Here is a 20,032-nt window from a genome sequence, read left to right on the forward strand (position 1 = left end):
TCTTGCCAGGTTGCCCGGGCTGGTCTCGAACTCGTGAGCTCAGGCAATCTTCTCACCTCGAACTCCAAAAATGCTGGGATTATTGGCATGAGCCACCGTGCCTGGCCTGGTCATTTTAACTTGTCTTTCCCTTTGAATTGAACCACTGAAAGCTTAATAGCATTCAGTTGAAGATGAACAGGAGTTTTTTGTTTTTTTTTATTCACTGATCTTAATTTTCACTGTGTTACCTCTACTAGGAGCTAACTGTCAAAAATCAGAATTTTCTCTTGGTGAGGAGAAAAAATGAGGTTTAGGACAGTTCAATAAATGCCTGTTACACATGTACTCTTCAGATATTTCGCATTGTTGTTTATTAATGGTAGTTTTTTTGTGATCTTTGTAGAATCAATTATGAAATTACTGAGTTGGATATTTTAATGAGACTTCTTGTGATTTTTTCACAATTTTATATTTTCAAAAGGTTGTATGCCAAGCCTCAAGCAGTTTATTAAATTTTGTCCAAGAGTAAATCCTGTCTGAAGGAAATCGTTATGGAAATGTGACTATTGTGTTATTTTGTTGCACAAATCTCAGTAGTTGTGAGTGAACCACTGTGAAAATTAGGGAATCAAAGTAAAGCAGATTTCCTGGCAGTGAAGATCAATATCAGAATATTAACAGTTCCTAAAGCTTAATTTTTATTTATGGAATTAAGTTAGCATATTGATGAGTGAATAAATTATGTATATTGTATTTATATACATTTTATATATAACCTTATGTTATCTTTGTCTTTATGTCCAAATATAAATATGATGGACTAGTTAAGGTGAAATATTTCATGGAATCCACCTCAAGAGTAAAGATGTATCACTTGCTACAAATTTTTTTACAATTTTAAAATTTTACTCTTTCTATACTTAATAAGCTCTTGACTTTGGTAAATGATAGCACTGGTATATAATATTTAACATATCTAACCCCTATTTTTATGTGTATCATCTTTTAATAACTGTAAGCTCCTTTGGATTATAAAATTGTCCTTTTAAATGATCTTTTTTTAATAGAAAAAGTTACGCCGATCACAACATGCTCGCAAAGAAACAGAGTTCTTACGGCTCAAGAGGACCAGACTTGGCTTGGATGACTTTGAGTCTCTGAAGGTTATAGGAAGAGGAGCTTTCGGAGAGGTGTGCTGCTTTTCTAAAGTCACCAGCTGAAAATATATATCTTAATTCATTTGCAACTGCTGACATGAATTTACGTCTTTCCAAATTCTGTTTCTGGTTGCTACTGAAGTGAATTTACCTCATCGTGGAAGACTGTCTTTTCAGGTTTATAATCCAAATAAAAATACAAAGTACAGAATGCTTATCAGAGTAGTGTCTGAGGCAAATACTGGATTTGTCTGCAACTTTCAGCTGTATTGTAAAAAAGGTGACAGTTTAGAAAAGACCATTTTACTTGTGCTTAACAACAGAAGTTTGCAGCAACCAGCTTCAGATTTTTTTTTTACCCGCTCTCAGTATTAGGAAAGTAAAAAATTTGCCATTTGCAAATGAGTTAAGGTAGTTCGAAATATTATTAAAATATAATTCCTGAAATACCAACAATGGCAAATCCCAGCTTTCTTTAAGGGAGATTGCCTTTCATTCCTGAATAAGTAGTAGTGACTGTTTAACATTTATATTCTAGGTGCGGCTGGTCCAGAAGAAAGATACAGGCCATATCTATGCAATGAAGATATTGAGAAAGGCTGATATGCTTGAAAAAGAGCAGGTATGGGTTCTTTAACACATATAACATTCCACTAGGTGTCAGAGTATTTGTACTGCAATTTTAAAAAAAGAAATGGACATATCCTACTATATAATCTTATTGATTCTTTGATAGCCTGTTTTTAGTGTTTCCCATTTCTTTTCTTTTTTTTTCTGAAGTGAGAAAGCAGGATTTATTGAGAGGACAGAAAAGCTCCCTCAGTGGGAGAGGACCCAAAGGGGTTGTCTGTTTTTCATTTCTTATATTTAAAATTTCTTCCAAATATATAACCTGCGTATTAGTCTGCTCAGACTGCCACAATAGTACCATAGGTTGGGTGGCTTAAGCAACAGAGAGTTATTTTCTCACATCTTGGCTAGAAGTCCAAGATGAAGGTTCTGGCAGGTTTCTGTTTCTGGTGAGGGCTCTCTTTCTGACTTGCAAACGGCCACCTTCTCATTAATTCCTCACATGGCCTTTTCTTGGTGCCTGCAGGAAAGAGAGGAGAGCATACATGCTCATGTAAGAACCCTCTTGTGACTTTTCTCATAAGGACACTAATTTTACCCTTATGGTCTCATTTAACCTTAATTGCTTCCTTAGAGGCTCCATATCCAAATACAGCCCCACTGGGGATTGAGACTTCACCATATGAATTTTGGGGAGACCCAAGCATTCAGTCCATAACAAAATAGCTTCTGAAATACCTCTTTTTCTGACTGTAATGAAAATAAAGGACAGTTCTCAGCACCCTCAATCTCTAGCACATATCAAAAGTCAAACTACTCTTCTGATAATTTGCTAATTTTATGTATTTTCAAAATCTGTAACTATTCTTTTTTGTATGCTACGCTTTGTCCATGTTTCCTATGACTTATTGCAGTTCCATGGTGTGACCATGTCAGAAAACATTGATAGTATTATTTTATGTATTCACTTGTGTTTCCAGGCTGGGTGGACACTCTGTAGGACCCTAAACTGCATATGGGATTTATTGAAGTACTTATCAGCAGGGTATAGAGGGAGATGATACCTCCTGTTCCTTATGCTTTGTGTTTTAGCCCCCATCCAAAGCTTACTTTGTTACTACAGCAATATAATTCTGATTTTTATTTAACTATGACCCTCTTGGATTTTCACTGCATTATTTTGTTATTTCATTCATTCAGCAAGTATTTATTGGGTGCCTGTGGTGCAGCAAGAATTGTGGGTTCTGGGAATACAGTGATTGATGAGGCACACCTGATCCTTGTACTTTTGCAATAGTGGAGCAAAAGGACAGACAGCTACATCAAATCGTCATGATTGATAAGTACTATGAAGAAGTTTTTCTTTAAGCGATAAGTGATGGCATATGATTGGGTTAGGGAGGAAGAATTCGATCAAGGAATGTTGGTCTGAGGAGGGAATATTTGATGAGAGACTGAATGATGAAAAATAATAACATATGGGTATAAGAATCTGGTAGAACAAGGGTCTGGGTGTCAAATTCAGAGGCCTTGAGGCCAAGAAACCATGATGGTTAGGATGAAGTGAAGGGAAGAGTGATTAGAGATGAAGTGGGAGAGGTAAGCAGCACCAGATCACAGAGGGCTTTGAAGACCATGATCAGGAATTTGGATTTTATTCCAAGTGCAGTGGGAAGACATTGGAGGTGTTTGGTTTTGTTTAAACAGGACTGGCATCTCTGTTCTAAGTTTTATGAAGATGAATCAATCCCTTTGCTTACTTGCAGGAAAAGTAAGAGTTTAGGGAGACCAGTTGAGAGAGTATGTATCACTCCCAGCCAGGATGTAATTGTGGCCTACACTCTGGTTAAGACAGTACAGTTGAAGAAAAGTTTAATAGTTAAGTATACGTTTTGAAGGAAGATTCAGCAGGATTTGCCCTGATGGACTGTTGGAGGAGTGAGAGGATGGATAAGAGTAGTGAGGGAAAGGGATGAGTCAAGGTGAAATTGCCTAGGGATCAGTAAGGATAGAGAAGAGGGCCTGGATCTGAGCCCCAGGGAGCACCAAGCAGAGGAGGAGCCAGCAAAGCTGGTCGGGAAAGAACAGTGTATCAGGGGAAGCTAGAAGAATGTGATGTCATGGAAGCCAAGAGAAGACAGTGTTTAAAGGAAGAGGTGAATAGTCAACTGTGTTGAATGCTGCTGAGAGAGAGAGCAAGAGGAGAACAGACCGTGAATTTCATAACATTAGTAACAGCAAGAACAGTTACCATGGATTGGGAGACAGAAGTCTAATTGAAATAGTGGAAAAGAGAATGGGAAGAAGCAAGAAGTGGAGATAAATCTTTCTTGTTTTTGTTTTTTGAGTTGGGGTCTGTGTCACTCAGGCTGGAATGCAGTGGTTCACCACAGCCTCGACCTCCTGGATTCAAATGATCCTCCTACCTCAGCCTCTTAAGCTAGGACCACAGGTGTGCACCACCACATTGGGCTTTTTTTTTTTTTTTTTTTTAGAGATGAGGTTTCGCCATGTTGCCTAGGCTGGTCTTGAATTTCTGGGTGCAAGCAGTCCTCTCGCCTTAGCCTCCCAAAGTGCTAGGGTTACAGCTATGAGCCACTGTGCCCAGCCTAGATTATCTTTCACATGAAGCAGAACAAAGAATAGATTGGTAAGCGATATTTAGGATTAAAAGTGTTAGTGGTGATGAGAAAAAGTCAAGATGCAGGAGAGAGGTTATTACAGGACTGTACTGGAAGACACAAGAGCCAGGGGTGGCTTGTCAGCGGTTGGAGCGAGAAGTTGTGAAATAGTCATCTTGAAGTGTGGGGAAGCAGACATGCTAGGGAAAGATAGTTGAATGAATGCTCACTGAGATTGGTAAATATGAATTTAAGGGGAAACCAGTTGCTACAGTTGGGTGGTTTTTCTCTCATATCCCTTAGTTGCTCAGGGGCAGGTACAGAATAGACATTTGGGTTTAATAAGGGCAGGTGTATTTCTAGGCAAATACAGTGGAGGGAGAGAAGGATGAGGGAGTTTGAGTCATTTGAAAATTGTGATCATAATGATGGAATCTAGGCTAGATAGAAAAAGAAATAAGGTTATGAGGAGTGTAACAGAAAAAGTAGTAGGACTCGTGGAATGGAGATGGAGGTACCAGAATAAGATACCTGGGAAGATAAAGACTTGGAGGTCAGAAATAGAGTTCCTTAAAACCGAGGTTTTTAGAGGGGGGCACAATTATTGGTCATGAGAAGGAAAAGAATATTACCATGGGTGGCTGAGGCGTAGTAGAGGAAAAGATCATGGGGTGAGGAAGAGGTTAAGGAACTGTATAGATAGGGTATTTGATGGTTCCTCCTATGACTGCTGAAATTCATCCATGGGTGGAAAGAAAGATGGTAAGCCACAAATCGAAGTCATGAAAGAGTGAGGGGTTTTATCAGTTTGGTAAATGACAGCTATAAGGAAGGGTGACGGCTGATGTAGTCTCACAGCATGAAGGAAGGTGTCAAAATGACTCAGAAGCAGCCATGAGAATGAGGAGGAAACCCACCTCCTCACCAGGCAAAATATGAGAGAAGAGCAGGCTGTTCTTGAAAAGGCTTCAGGAAGACAGAACCCTCAGTCAAGGAGTAAGAGGGAGGATGGCTTTGAGGCTTAAGGAGAGAGGAGTTGTTATCCTCAGGTGGGGGAAGTAGAACTGCTAGGGAAATGCAGTTGAACACTCATTGAGACTTGTAGTCATGAATTTAAAGTGAAACCAGTTGGTATAGTTGGGCAATTTTCACCCTGTTTTCAGTTAAGTTGAGGTGATAGGAACCATCCAGAGATGAGGTTCTAGGGGACATTGTTGAGTACAAGCTATGCTTCTCCATGGGGAAGAGGTTTGGAAAGCAAGGAAAGATGAGATAACTTGGCTTAGAAAATTATGAATAATGATGGGATCAGGGTCTGGGTAAAGATGTATAGCCTCCGAGACAAGGGGGTAACTAGGAATCTAACTTAGGCATAATGGGATTAATCCTAGGTAGAGTTTTAGAGGAAAGACAAAAGACAGCAGTTCAAGCTGTAGTCCAGCTACTAGCCACATGTGGCTAGTGGGCATGTGAAATGTAGCTAGTCTAAATTGAGATATTTTATAAATGTAAAATACCCACAAATGAAGACTCGGTGCAAAAAAAAGTGTAAAATATTTTAATAAATTTTATATTGATTACATATTGGAATGATAATATTTAGATATATTGGTATATTGGATTACATAAACTATATATGAAAATTAATTCCACCTGGTTTTTTGTGTTTTTTTTTTACTTTTTATGTGACTACTAGAAAATTTTAAATTACTTATGTGGCTTGCATTACGTCTGTATTGGACAGCCCTGGTCTAGAATGTTTTGCCAGAAGTTGAAGAGCCTCTGGACCACTGCTCTTTCCTGTAGGGGGGCAATCTCACTGGAGCCCAGCATCCAGTCGGTTTTGCATTTGAGGATTATTCCCCCTCCCCCACATAAATTAATCTGTATTTGTCACCACTAAATTTTGTTTCAGAAAACCTTTTCCTATGCAATATCAGTATTTTAAGTTTTATCACACTTTAACGTTAGACACCCCACAAAATTAAGTAGTAACTGATCTCCCCACTATTGTGGTACCAGATTACCATGTCATACTTTCCTGTGTATATCCTGTAATCTGGCTTTGAGATATTAAAGAATAACCGAGCCAAGTTTATGATGTAGTTGTTTTTCCTGACAATACCAAATACAACACCAAAAGCTTAGGGCTTTTCCTCTGCCACCTTAAATTGCTTTGTAAAAGGCAAGAGGAAAAGTTTTTTGCTGTCATTCTTTACTTGATGAAACAGATCCAGAGGAATTTTAATGTATTTTGATGCTCAAAAACAAGTTCCTAATCACCATCTCTTGTGCTTTGATCTGCGTATTTACTGTACCAAGCAAGACTATAGTTACCCCAAATATGATGTTTTAAGCAGATATTTTATTATCATGAAAATGTTAACAAATACATGTTCTCACGTGTTTTGGGCCAGAGTTCATAATGGTGCACACTGAAAATAACAAATAAAAACTTATTATTAATCTTTGAAGAAAAAGTGTATAAATATACAAGTATTAATGCAAAGCATCTGAATACTGACCAGTTACATGAACTGCATAAATTTTCCAGTTTGCAACATTTTCACATAATAATCCCCCTAATAATTAAATGTCTGATGAATGGGTAGCAAAATCCCAAAAGTCAGATGAATTTGCTGTAGCTAATGCTTGTAGATATTATAAAGGTTTTATATTATAACGATAACTTAATATTGTTATTATAAGTAACTTAAATTGTTATTATAAATGTTTCTACTGACAACCAAATAAAGATCAAGCTGACCCCATTGTTTAACGTTAAAAATAGTTGGCTATTTTTAGTATACCTTGGTTATGTCATACCAACCTACAGGGCATTGCTTACTGATTTTAGAAGTCAGACTGGTGCCCTAAATTTATATGACAAAGCCTTGGCTGGGTAGAGATTCTGGTTACCTAGATTAGATTCTCTGTCTCAAAGACCTTGGCTTCCCATAATATGCCTGTTGATCTCACCTTTTCAGGCCTAAAGATATAAGCTAAAATAAACTATTTCCTGAAGTTCTTCATATTTAATGAGAATATGAACATGCATATATATATACTGCAAATATTTTCTAAAACGCTATCTTTCCTTTGTTACTGTTATGGATGGGTAAGTGTAAGAGATATCTTGATGAGTGTGTAATGTGTTACAATTATTTTTAAAAATATGTTCATCTAGGTGGCCCATATCCGAGCAGAAAGAGATATTTTGGTAGAAGCAGATGGTGCCTGGGTGGTGAAGATGTTTTATAGTTTTCAGGATAAGAGGAACCTTTATCTAATCATGGAATTTCTCCCTGGAGGTAAAAGCAAACATTGTATCAATGACAACTGGCACAAGCATATCTTTATATGTAATAATGATTTTACTGATCAGGTTTACTTATATATATATTCCTAGCTCTGAGGTTTGACAAAGACAGTTTCCAAATATTTACTTCCAAAATAATGCTCATTTGACCACATACCAGCTTATTTTGAAGGAATGATAAAGTTGGCACATTTTTTTCTTTTTTGAGTTGGAGTCTCACTCTTGTCTCCCAGGCTGGAATGCAGTGGCACAATCATGGCCACTGCAACCTCGACCTGCTGGGCTTAGGAGATCCTTCCACCTTAGCTTTCCAAGTAACTGGAACTACAGATGCAAGCCACCATGCCCGGCTTGTTTTTGTGATTTATTGTAGAGAGGAGGTCTCACCAAGTTGCCCAGACTGGTCTCGAACCCTCAGGCTCAGGCAATCCTCTTGCCTCAGCCTTCTAAAGTGCTGGGATTACAAGATGAGCCACAGTGCCCAGCCAAGTTGGCACATTTTAATACTACCATTCTGAGTTCACTGTTTATAATTAGATTGTTATTAGTATGGAATTAAGAAAAATAAGTCACTAAAGAAAAAGACAACCAACCCAGCTGGGCACGGTGGCTCAGGCCTATAATCTCAGCACTCTGGGAGGCCAAGGTGAGAGGATTGCCTAAGCTCAGGAGTTCAAGACCAGCGTGGGTGACTTGGTGAGACTTCATCTCTACAATAAGTCAAAAAATTAGCCAGGCGTGGTAGCACACACCTGTAGTTCCAGCTACTTGGAAGGCTGAGACAGAAGGGATCATCTGAGCCTAGTAGGTCGAGGCTGTGGTGGCTGTGCCCCTGCACTCTAGCTGGGCAACAGAGTGAGATTCCAATGGAAAAAAAAAAAGAAAAAGAAAAAGACAACCCAGTGGCCAAGTGATAGACAATGTACAGAAGAGAAACTCTGGCTAGTTTATAATATATAGGAAGATGTTCAACATCACCAATATTCAGGGAAATGCAAATTAAAACAAGTAGATACGATTTCACATTCATCAGATTAGTAAAATCATTTAAAGTCTGATGATTCTAAGTGTTGGTGAGGCTGTAGGGGAAGTTGGTCTCTTGTAAGTTGATCTCTAACTTGTATGGAGAGCAATTTACAGCTATCTTATGAAGCTGAAGATGCAAATGTCCTATGATTCAGCACTTCTATACCAGCTGCATTCCTAGAGAATCTCCCCTACATGTGCACAAGAGACCTATAACCGCATGTTCATTGCAGCATTGTCACAATAACGAAAAACTGTAAGATAAATGCCCATCAGTAGAAGAATGGATAAATACGGCTTAATTATATGATGAGATATTTTACGGTAGTTAAAAGTGACACGCTATATCTGGTTCAACAGTTAGATCTCAGAGTGGAGTGAATAAGGCAAGCTGTAGAATTATGTACACAATTTGAGACCACTTATGTAATTCTTCAGAAACACAAAAGACTGTAAATCCATTTATTTATACGTATATATGAAAGCATATGTTTAAGCCGGGCTCCGTGGCTCAGCCTGTAATTCTGCGCCTTTGGGAGGCTGAGGTGAGTGGATTCCCTGAGCCCGCGGGTTTGAGACCCGCCTGGGCAGCGAGAGACCTCATCTCTACAATAAATCAAAAAAGTAGCCGGGTGTGGTAGCGCGCGCCTGTAGTTCCAGCTACTTCGAAGGCTGAGGCAGAAGGATTGCTGGAGCGCAGCAGGTCGAGGCTGCAGTGGCCGGGAGTGGCCACTGCACTCCAGTCTGGGTGACAGAGTGAGACTCCAACTCAAAAAAAAAAAAAAAAGATTTGTTGCTCAGTAAAGAGGGAAAGAAAAATAGAATGGGAGGACAGAGAATGCTTCTGTTATTTTTTTTTAAGACTCAAAGCACATATGAAAAAATTTCATCAGTTGTCAGTTTTGTGTTGTAAGTGCACCAGTGTTTACAGTAATTAAAACTACTTATTATTTTTCCATTTTTAAATTCCTTGAAAATAAAAGAATGTCTGGAGATGCCTCTTTTAGTGGGATGATGTCCAATTTGTGTTGGGCTAAGGAGCTCAGAATGTTTTTGAAACTCTAAAGGAATATATCTGGTTTCCAGGTGCATGGTGGATAGTACTTCATTACCAGTTCTGTTCCGATTTGATTTCACATATACTCTACCTTAAAACAATTAAATGTCACTTAACATTTGCATATGCAGTGATGCTGTTTTTTTGTCCCCAGAGATGGTTAGAATTATACTAGGTGGATCGTAAAATGCAAAATTAGTCATGTGCTGTATAGACACAAAGAAAGCTTTTACAAGGTATTCCCCCTTTGAGGCATTTTCAATAACATGGTACTTACTTTCCTTTATTTAGGTGACATGATGACATTGCTAATGAAGAAAGACACCTTGACAGAAGAGGAAACACAGTTTTACATTTCAGAGACTGTTTTGGCAATAGATGCAATTCATCAGTTGGGGTTCATCCATCGGGACATTAAGCCAGACAACCTTTTATTAGATGCCAAGGCATGTGAATAAACTGGTGGATTATTAGGTTGCTGATAATTTTGTAGAGTAATAGAGCTGATTTTGTGATTGGAAATGGGCAACTGCAATTTAGATTATTGCTAAACATTATTTCATAGACTTACTAGGATAGGACTCTGGAATGAAATGACATCGACATCAGGGAATATAATATGGCTATTTTCTACTTTTAAAAACGTGATCATCAAACATTTATAATTTTACGTTTTTACTTGTATGACTTTCAAGCTAAGAATCTTTATAATAATTGCATTTAAGAGAGTTTATAGGCTGGGCTTGGTGGCTCAGCCTGTAATCCCGCGCCTTGGGAGGCTGAGGTGAGTGGATTGCCTGAGCCCGCGAGTTCGAGACCCGCCTGGGCAACTTGGTGAGACCTCATCTCTACAATAAATCAAAAAATTAACCGGGTGTGGCAGCGCACGCCTGTAGTTCCAGCTACTTGGAAGGCTGAGGCGGAAGGATCTCCGGAGCCCCAGCAGGTCGAGGCTGCGGTGGCCGGGAGCGGCCACTGCACTCCAGTCTGGGCAACAGAGTGAGACTTCAACTCAAGAAAAAAAAAAGAGCTTATAATAAGGCTTTTTTGTTCTCAAAGTCAATATAAATTCCTGATTTTACTGGTATTTTTCTTAGGGTCATGTAAAATTATCTGATTTTGGTTTATGCACGGGATTAAAGAAAGCTCACAGGACTGAATTCTACAGAAATCTCACACACAACCCACCAAGTGACTTCTGTAAGTTTGATATTTTTTCCTCTGGTTAAGAAATTATAGCTGATTTAATTCAATACTGTTAAGAACTGGAGGTTCTCTACCTTCCTCTCTCCACTCCTTAAACCCATGTGTTTTAGATGTATATGTGTGATTTTGTTTTTTGATGAGTTCCTCCCTCATGATTAACATTCCATGTTGTTGTAATTAGCATTTCAGAACATGAATTCAAAGAGGAAGGCAGAAACTTGGAAGAAGAACAGGAGACAATTGGTGAGTCAACCATGTTTTTAAGAAAGAATTTTGTGTTCTGGTCCTAAAGTCTTACCTAGTTTTATCTTAACTACTTTGGGTCTTCACAATGATTAGTATTTTCTTTGTAGCAACGATTGTGCTTGTTCTGGGATTACACCGTGTTCTTAGTTTCTTTGTAAAGTTTTCTTGCCTATAAAGCAAACAGTTGACTTTTATTTTGTGATTTAACTTGAGAGTACTTTATTGAGCATCCCTATAAATAAGTAATCTGTTTACCAGAACTTAGCACTTTAAGTAAAACTCATTGAAACAGGTGTGACTGCAATGAATGCCTTGTGATTTCCATTTTCCCATTTTCCATACCTGTGAACAACAGATATCCTGATACAACAAATATCAACGAGCAAGTAAAGTGGTTGTAAGTTTCTAAGAACTTCTTTATTCCCAAAACAGGAAGTTTGGGATTTAAACAATGTTACAATAAAATAGATAAAATAAAATTTAAAACTGACACAGATAAATGCAATTATTCCCGTAATGTAGTATTACACTGTTTGTAACTCCATTCCACTTCCCCTCTATTAAGACCAAGCAAACAGAAGAATGGCTTCTTTCCTTCTTTCCCTTTGTCCTGTTAACAAGGTCAATGAACATTCTTAAGGTTAGGAATGTGCCTTTTTAACCTCATTTTCCTAATTTATGTATACAGTGCCTGGCCCATATAAATACTCTATAAATATTTGTTCAATTCATCCAAATGATAAAAGAGAGACTAATTCAGCATTCCCTCAGGAAAGTAAATAGACTGAAAAAAATAGTCTAATACCCTTTAAAACCAAGTCAAATGACCTTTGCATTATTGAGCTTATTCTCTTATTAACCCAAGTAATTGCAAAACTCTATGCTTTTAAAACATTTCATTGTTTTTAAAATGTATTGAGCTGTGCATTGAGAAAAACTTCATTCTACTGTCAAATGTGTCACTTTTAGGTCACATTTTACAATTGACAAAAGAACTGCAGACAGAATTCCCTATTCTTAAGTGGGATGAAAAGGAATACTGCTAAAAAATATTTTTCTTTATCCCTATTTACAGACTATTCACAGGTGCTTACTTAGGTGTGTGTTTTCCTGTTCTCATGGCCAATAGTCACATGGTCAGTGTTTCCCAAGAGAGAAGTAGAGGGAACGCTGTTGATATTTGGGACAGGAAATTTCCTTAGTCCCTGGTTCCCTGCCCCTCAAAAAGCCAGTCATATCCTTCCCCAAGTCATTGAGATGACACAGTCCGTGGTCACACATTTCCAAATGGTTCCAAATAACCTTAGGTGAGAACCACTGCATTAAAGAAGCAATTCTTGTAAGATTTTATATAAGGCTGGACTTGGTGGCTCAGCCTGTAATCCCAGCACTTTGGGAGGTTGAGGCGAGTGGATTGCCTGAGTGGGTTCAAGACCAGCCTGGGCAACTTGGCAAGACCTCGTCTCTACAATAAATCAAACAAATTAGCCGGGTGTGGTACCATGCACCTGTAGTTCCAGCTACTTGGAAGGCTGAGGTAGAAGGATCACCGGCGCCCAGCAGGTTGCTGCTGAGGTGGCTGTGAGTGTGCCACTGTACTCCAGCCTGGGTGACAGAGTGAGACTCCAACTCACACACACAAAAAAGATTTTATATGAATTAAGGATGCATAAGAACTTCCTAACTTCCTAATGGGTAAGCAAAGCCCTGGAATTGTTTATAATGAAAATACCTGATACTTATGTAGTAGTCTGTGGTTTACAAAGCACATTCCTTTCATTGGTTCATTCTCAGCTCTGTGAGGGCAGATGTTATTACTCCAATTTCCTGTAAGCACAAGCTGAGGCTCAGAGAGGCTGGATAACTTGCCCAAGAACACATTTGTAGTAAGTGGACAAGCCAGGCCTATTAGGTTGGACCTTTTCATTTTGGGGGGCTACATATATAAATAAATTAGTTGAGCTTCTCAGGGGCAGAAGCCATGTATTCTATGAATCCTGTGACTTCCTATGCTTTTTTTCAGTGGGAAACCATACTCAGATATATATATTTTTAATGTTGAGAATGCTGGTTGATGAGCTTCTCCTTTATAGGCATATTCCACAGTTGGGACGCCAGATTACATTGCTCCAGAAGTCTTCATGCAGACTGGTTACAACAAATTGTGTGACTGGTGGTCTTTGGGAGTGATTATGTATGAAATGCTAATAGGTATGTTTTGTCATTCATTTAAGTGCATGATATATACATTTCCTTGAGTGCCACTGTTTGAAGATATTACAGATATCATGGGTTAAAATATCCTCTTTGAAACTAATTTCTGATGCCCCCCCCCACCCCATGTTAAATACTTACTGATACATACCAATGAGCTCTCCAGGGATCCAGAGTCAGAAGGGGAAATATTTAACCCAGACTCCCATGTATCAAAATCTGCATGACCATTCAGGTAAAATGCAGGGGTGGGGAGGCAGTACTTTAAACCTTTACTTTATTGACATTATTAGCGATTTTATTGCCAACTGATGAATGGTGGAATTTTTTTACTGTTAAATAAAGTATTCAGGGTTGTTTTATTTCTTGTGGCACATATTTAGTATGTATTGTAGAACTTCACTGATCACAAAGCTGATAAAACTTTTTCGGTTTCCTTGATACATAGGATATCCACCATTTTGCTCTGAAACACCTCAAGAAACATACAGAAAAGTGATGAACTGGAAAGAAACTCTAGTATTTCCTCCAGAGGTACCTATATCTGAGAAGGCCAAGGACTTAATTCTCAGGTTAGTGGTTAAATTCCTAAAGGAATTCACAGTGTCTTAAAACTTCCCAAGTACCTATAAAAGACCCATTTCACTTTTTTAGGGAAAGAAGGAATACTACTGGTCTATACAGTAAGTCCCCTACATACGAATGAGTTCTGTTCTGAGAATGCGTTCATTAAGTTCAACAAAGTTAGCCGAGATATCCAATTAATATGATCGGCTATATAGTACTGTAGTATAATAGGTTTATAATACTTTTTACCCATAAAAACAAACAGTACTGTACTGTAAAGTACGCAAAAGCACAAGCACTTATAGAGGATGCATGCATGTGACAAGGTATGCCAGACACGTGAACTAACTTATGTGACTGGACATGCGCATGCACATTCACATCTTTGAAAAACTCGCAACTTGAAGGTTTGTATGTAGAAGACTTACTGGACAAAGAGATCAGTGAAGAAAAGGTGTTTTTTAAAAAGTAAATTCTTAGGCTGGGCTTGGTGGCTCAGTCTGTAATCCCAGCAATTTGGGAGGCTGAGGCGAGTAGATTGCCTGGGTCTGTGGGTTCAAGACCAGCCCGGGCAACTTGGCTAGACCTCATCTCTACAATAAATAAAAAATTTGCTAGGCATGGTAGTGTGTGCCTGTGGTTCCAGCTACTTGGAAGGCTGAGGTGAAAGGATCAACGGAGCCCAGCAGGTTGACCCTGGGGTGGTCATGAGTGTGCCACTAAACTCCAGCCTGGGCGACAGAGTGAGACTCCAATTTTTAAAAAAAAGGAAATTCTTAAAAGGAAGATTACAGAAAAAAAGTAGGAGTTAAGAAGTGGGAAGAAGTCTTGTGTTCAGCTACTGATATATCTATAAAAGCAGAAGTCACTCCTGTTAGATGCAATGACCTGATCCCATTAAAGCAAAAGGGCAACTTGGCGAGACCTCATCTCTACAATAAATCAAAAATTAGCCAGGCGTGGTAGTGCGCGCCTGTAATTCTGGCTACTTGGAAGACTGAGGCGGAAGGATCACCGGAGCCCAGCAGGTCAAGGCTGCGGTGGCCGGGAGCGGCCACTGCACTCCAGTCTGGGCGACAGAGTGAGACTCCGACTCAAAAAATAAAAAAATAAAAAACAAAGCAAAAGGGAAAATGTTAGTAGAGGAAATTCATTTCATGAAAGTCTATATGTGAAATCTTCTAAGCCAAAGATTCCATTCTGCTCCTCAACTAAGATTAAGCAGTTGGTACTGTTGTGAAGGGCTGGAAAGAATATAAATGGGGACAACCTGTGGGAACAAGTCAATTGGCGGCTTATTGTTTTTTAAAATCCCTAAACTGTACAGTATATGGCCTTTGACCCAGCAATTCTACTTCTGGGAATTTTGACCATGCAGATAGTCAGATCTGTATGTAAATATTTAAGTACAATATGTTCATCATGATATTCTTCTTCTTATTATTATTATTACTAATTTTGAGAAGTAGTCTCACTTGTCACCCAGGCTGGAGTGCAGTGGCACACACTCAACGGCCACTGCAGCCTCAACCTGCTGGGCTTGGGCAATCCTTCTGCTTCAGGTTTCCAAGTAGCTGGAACTACAGGTGTGTGCTACCACTCCCAGCTAATTTTTTGATTTATTGTAGAGATGAGGTCTCGCCAAGTTGCCCAGGCTGGTCTCAAACCCCTGGGCTCAGGCAGTCCTCTTGCCTCGGCCTCCCAAAGTACTGGCATTACAGGCTTGAGGCACAGCACATGACCTATGATATTATTTTTACTAGGGAAAGATTGGAAAAATGTTTCAATGTTCAACAATAGTGGACTGGCTAAATAAATTATAATATCTCCATATGTAAATTTTAGAAAATAAATTTATAGGAAAATAGTGACTTTGGGAAATTTTCTCAGTATATTAAGTGAAAAAAGTAGTCTGTAGTAACAACTGTATCAACACAATATTTTTAATATTATTATAAAATATTATTATATTAAGTATAATACTATATCTCACTCCCTAAACTGTATGCATATTATATTTACTATATAATATTTTTAGTATTATAAAAAGATTATAGAAGGGAAGGAAATGGCTTCAAAATATTTACAGTAATCTCTAAATAGCACAATTACAGATGATTTTTATTTTCTTCTGTATTTCCCATAATAAACAGTTAACTTCAGTAAAAAGAAATGCATTGTATTGCTTTAAAAAAAGGGAAATATTTGGAATAATGCAACTAGAGTACTTTAGACATAAAGTATATCTGATCATTTCTCTGTTTCCATGTTCTAGATTTTGTATTGATTCTGAAAATAGAATTGGAAATGGTGGCGTAGAAGAAATAAAAGGTCACCCCTTTTTTGAAGGCGTAGACTGGGGGCACATAAGGTATGTTCCTAGGCTTTGGGAGAGGTCTGAGTAAAAACAAATTTCTGGATTTAGTGATTAATTTACCTCTGATTCTGCTAGATTAAATACAAAAAGTAACACCGTTATAATGTTAGTAAGTCAGTGTTTTCTGAATTCTATGAGTGGGACTACAGTGACTACAGCCAAATGACTTGTTTTAGGCTAATGTCATTTTCAGGAAAAAACATATCGTGTACCTGTTTAGAGTCTCATATTCATACTCAGTGAAGGCTGTTAGCACTTGAAAGATGTATTTATGTTTCACACTGTGGCCCCTCATTTTTCTCCTCTCTCTGACATGCTGCCTCTCCTTAATTTATAATAAGGTACGGTCCCTTCTTTCAATTTGGGTGGAGTTTAAACAATTCAAGTAACTTTTCAGAATTTGCTTATTATGAGCAGTGACTTTTTTTCAGTTTCTGGTCAAACTGTCTTTAGTAGTTCAGGTCTCTCCTCCACACAGCCAGAATCTAGAGACATAATTCTGGTCATGCCTTTTTTCTCCTTCCCTTTGCACTTGGAATAAAGTTAAGAACCCTTTATCTGCACAGGTTGCTTCTTGGATGGTCTTTCCTGCTCCTTCCTGTCACAGAGTTGTCATTTGCTATTCATCTTGACTAAAATGCTGCTCTTGGGCCTGCCTCATCCGGCCTCTACCCTTTCCCTGCCTAGTCAACTTATTTGCGTCTTCCAAGGCAGCTAATGTATCATTTCCTCAGAGCAGATCTTCCCTGGACATTCTGCTGTGTGCTAGACACTCTACCTATTACAGTAATTACTCATTTCAAAAACCATTTATTGTGTGTCCAGCACTGTTCTAAGCATTTTACTTGCATTTCTCATCGTATCCTCAGAATAAGCCCTATAAAATAGAAACAATTATTATCCCTATTTTCCAGCTGAGGAAACTAAGGCATAGAAAAGTTAGATAATTTGCCTACAGTGCCACAGACAGTAAATGAAAGAGCTAGAATTGGACCCAGGCAGTTTGATTCTAGAGACCTAACTTTTAACCACTACACTGTATGTTGTATTATACTGTACATACATCATCTCATTGAACAGAACTGTAATACCCCTCTTTTTATAGTTGCAGGGATGCTTAGAGAATACCAGTCCAATCTCTTGGTTTTATAATGAGGAAATAGTGACAGAGCAGGAATTGCCTGCCTAAGGTCATACTGCTCATGGCAAGAAAGGCTCCAGTATCTATGCTTATTTTCACTAACCTAGGTTTATTAAGTTAGCATGTTAAGTATAAATAAGTTAGAATAATTTTGGTAGAGATATTTATATGCTTTCATATAATTTGGTAAACTTAGCATCTAATAGAGCCAATAAATATTTGTTGAGAAAAACAGTAGCAATAAAAATCAATAGCTTATCTTAACTATTTCTATAGTTAAACATTTTTGGCATTTTCATTACCTTTTTTAACAAAATATCTCTAATTTTCTTAAAATTTCTATGATGGAGAAGTTTTTGCATTCAGATTTCATCACAAATATGTAACCCATTTACCATTTGTGACCCTATTTTCCCAAATTACTTTTGATTTCTGGATCCTCTACTAGAATTCTATTCCTGAATCAACTAGGAAAGATCATCTTTACAATAGCTCACATACTTTATGTAATTATAAAATCTCTTTTTTTTTTTTTTTTTTGAGTTGGAGTCTCACTCAGTCACCCAGACTAGAGGGCACTAGAGTGCAGTGGCCGCTTCCGGCCACCGCAGCCTCGCCTGCTGGGCTCCAGCGATCTTTCCGCCTCAGTCTTCCGAGTAGCCGGAATTACAGGCATGCGCTACCACGCCCAGCTGATTTTTTGATTTATTGTAGAGATGAGGTCTCGCTGCCCAGGCGGGTCTCGAACCCGCGGGCTCAGGCAATCCACTCACCTCAACCTCCCAAAGGCGCGGGATTACAGGCTGAGCCACTGAGCCCAGCTAATTATAAAATCTTTAAATAAATTATTTTCTTTTCCTTTTATTAGCTGTTGTTCTTCCACTTAAAAAATAGCATGAGAAAGTCTTGGTACAAAGAAAAATTCCAAGTAAATGAAATTATTTTAACAAAAAATTACACTCAGCTATTTTGAAATCTACTTCACTATTCTCAAATCCAAGTAAATTTCCTTGGCCTTTATAATATATATAGAACAGCATGCAGAATTTGCCAATAGAATCATTTGTTGGAAAATTGAGAGTTCCAGAAAAGTTACCATGGGTGCTCAATACCTTTTTACAGGGAAAGGCCAGCAGCAATCCCTATAGAAATCAAAAGCATTGATGATACTTCAAATTTTGATGACTTCCCTGAATCTGATATTTTACAACCAGGTATGATGATTTATAAGTAACTACCACTTTTAAAAGTCTGTGAAGATGATGACATTTCACTAATTAAATTCTTTTGTTCTTGGTTAACTTTTCTATCTTCCTAGTGCCAAATACCACAGAACCAGACTACAAATCCAAAGACTGGGTTTTTCTCAATTATACCTATAAAAGATTTGAAGGGTTGACTCAACGTGGCTCTATCCCCACTTACATGAAAGCTGGGAAATTATGAAGATCACATTCGCCCATAACCAAGAGAACTCAGGTAGCTGCATCACCAGGCTTGCTTGGCGTAGATAACAATACACGGATATACTCCTGAAGATGGTGGTGCTCATCGACTACAAGAGGAAATTCTACAGGATTAGGATTTCTAAGACTACTACAGGAATTGGTTGGCAGTGCCAGCTGGCTTTTTTTTTTTAATGTTTTATTATTTTTGTTAACTTTATTATACGAAGGTACTGGAATAAAAGGAACGTACATCCCTTCCTAACTGCACTGCCTACATGCGTATTAAGGTCCATTCTGCCTGTGTGTGCTGTGGCTTTGAACTGTAACACCTCTAATCAATTCAGGAGAAACACATATCATTTAAAGCAACATAGGCTAACCTGTAGGTGACACTGCAGTATTGCTGTTTTACTGCAAATCTTATGGGTCTAGATAATCAGTAAAAGCCATCTTCCATAGTTGGTGTTAGAACACTTGCTCTATTGGTTTGGATATCTGTAGAATATATATGAAGACAATTTCTGTAACGGTTTTAAGAAATTTAAAAAGAAATACACTGGTTCATTAAAAAATAGAATTTTTCATTGAGTTATTGCACAGACTCCACAGTAGGGAGTGACAAGTTTATAAGAAGAAGGAGAAAGTTTAACACCTTCACTCAAGCACTCCACTAATATATTTACTTTGCAAATAAACGTAGTCTGTATACTCATAGGGAGATGTACTGTATTATATAAAATGTAAAGTTGCTTTTCTTGTGACAAAAGGACTTCTTTTTTAACAAGAGGATATGGCATTATTTTAATTTGATTATGGTGAGTTGAATTTAAGAAATGACCATGAAGGCTGCTTGTAGAATGAGTGTATTTTTATTAAACTATTTTTTTAAATGTCAAACTTCTGATCATGTAAATGGACTTGTAAAGAACAAACAGCTATTTACTTTGGTTTTCTAGAAAGTTGTTACATATCATGGCTGGTTAACTTTTATTTCTTTTGATGAAAAATTTTCCTTTGACAGTACTTGTATTATTGTGCCATTATTTTCTTATGCTCCAAATGTACCAAAGATCCTGAACAGAGTGGATGTTCACAGCTGAG

General features: G+C 38.0%; 1 protein-coding gene across 1 annotated transcript in view; it reads left to right on the forward strand.

Annotated features, from left to right (window-relative positions):
* Nucleotides 1–19,828, forward strand: part of STK38L (serine/threonine kinase 38 like) — a 76,594-nt gene extending 56,766 nt beyond the window's left edge. The window contains exons 4-14 of the mRNA XM_008060964.2: nucleotides 1,050–1,172; nucleotides 1,678–1,761; nucleotides 7,518–7,641; nucleotides 10,024–10,178; nucleotides 10,830–10,932; nucleotides 11,120–11,181; nucleotides 13,278–13,395; nucleotides 13,847–13,970; nucleotides 16,241–16,336; nucleotides 18,606–18,697; nucleotides 18,802–19,828. Coding sequence (XP_008059155.1) covers nucleotides 1,050–1,172; nucleotides 1,678–1,761; nucleotides 7,518–7,641; nucleotides 10,024–10,178; nucleotides 10,830–10,932; nucleotides 11,120–11,181; nucleotides 13,278–13,395; nucleotides 13,847–13,970; nucleotides 16,241–16,336; nucleotides 18,606–18,697; nucleotides 18,802–18,929 — 1,209 coding nt within the window. The 3' untranslated portion in view covers nucleotides 18,930–19,828. The remainder of the gene's footprint in view (nucleotides 1–1,049; nucleotides 1,173–1,677; nucleotides 1,762–7,517; nucleotides 7,642–10,023; nucleotides 10,179–10,829; nucleotides 10,933–11,119; nucleotides 11,182–13,277; nucleotides 13,396–13,846; nucleotides 13,971–16,240; nucleotides 16,337–18,605; nucleotides 18,698–18,801) is intronic.
* Nucleotides 19,829–20,032: the final 204 nt, after the last annotated feature.

This window comes from Carlito syrichta, unplaced genomic scaffold, assembly GCF_000164805.1.
Source record: "Carlito syrichta isolate Samal-C Ts95f unplaced genomic scaffold, Tarsius_syrichta-2.0.1 Scaffold93672, whole genome shotgun sequence".
NCBI classification, from domain to species: Eukaryota; Metazoa; Chordata; class Mammalia; order Primates; family Tarsiidae; genus Carlito; species Carlito syrichta.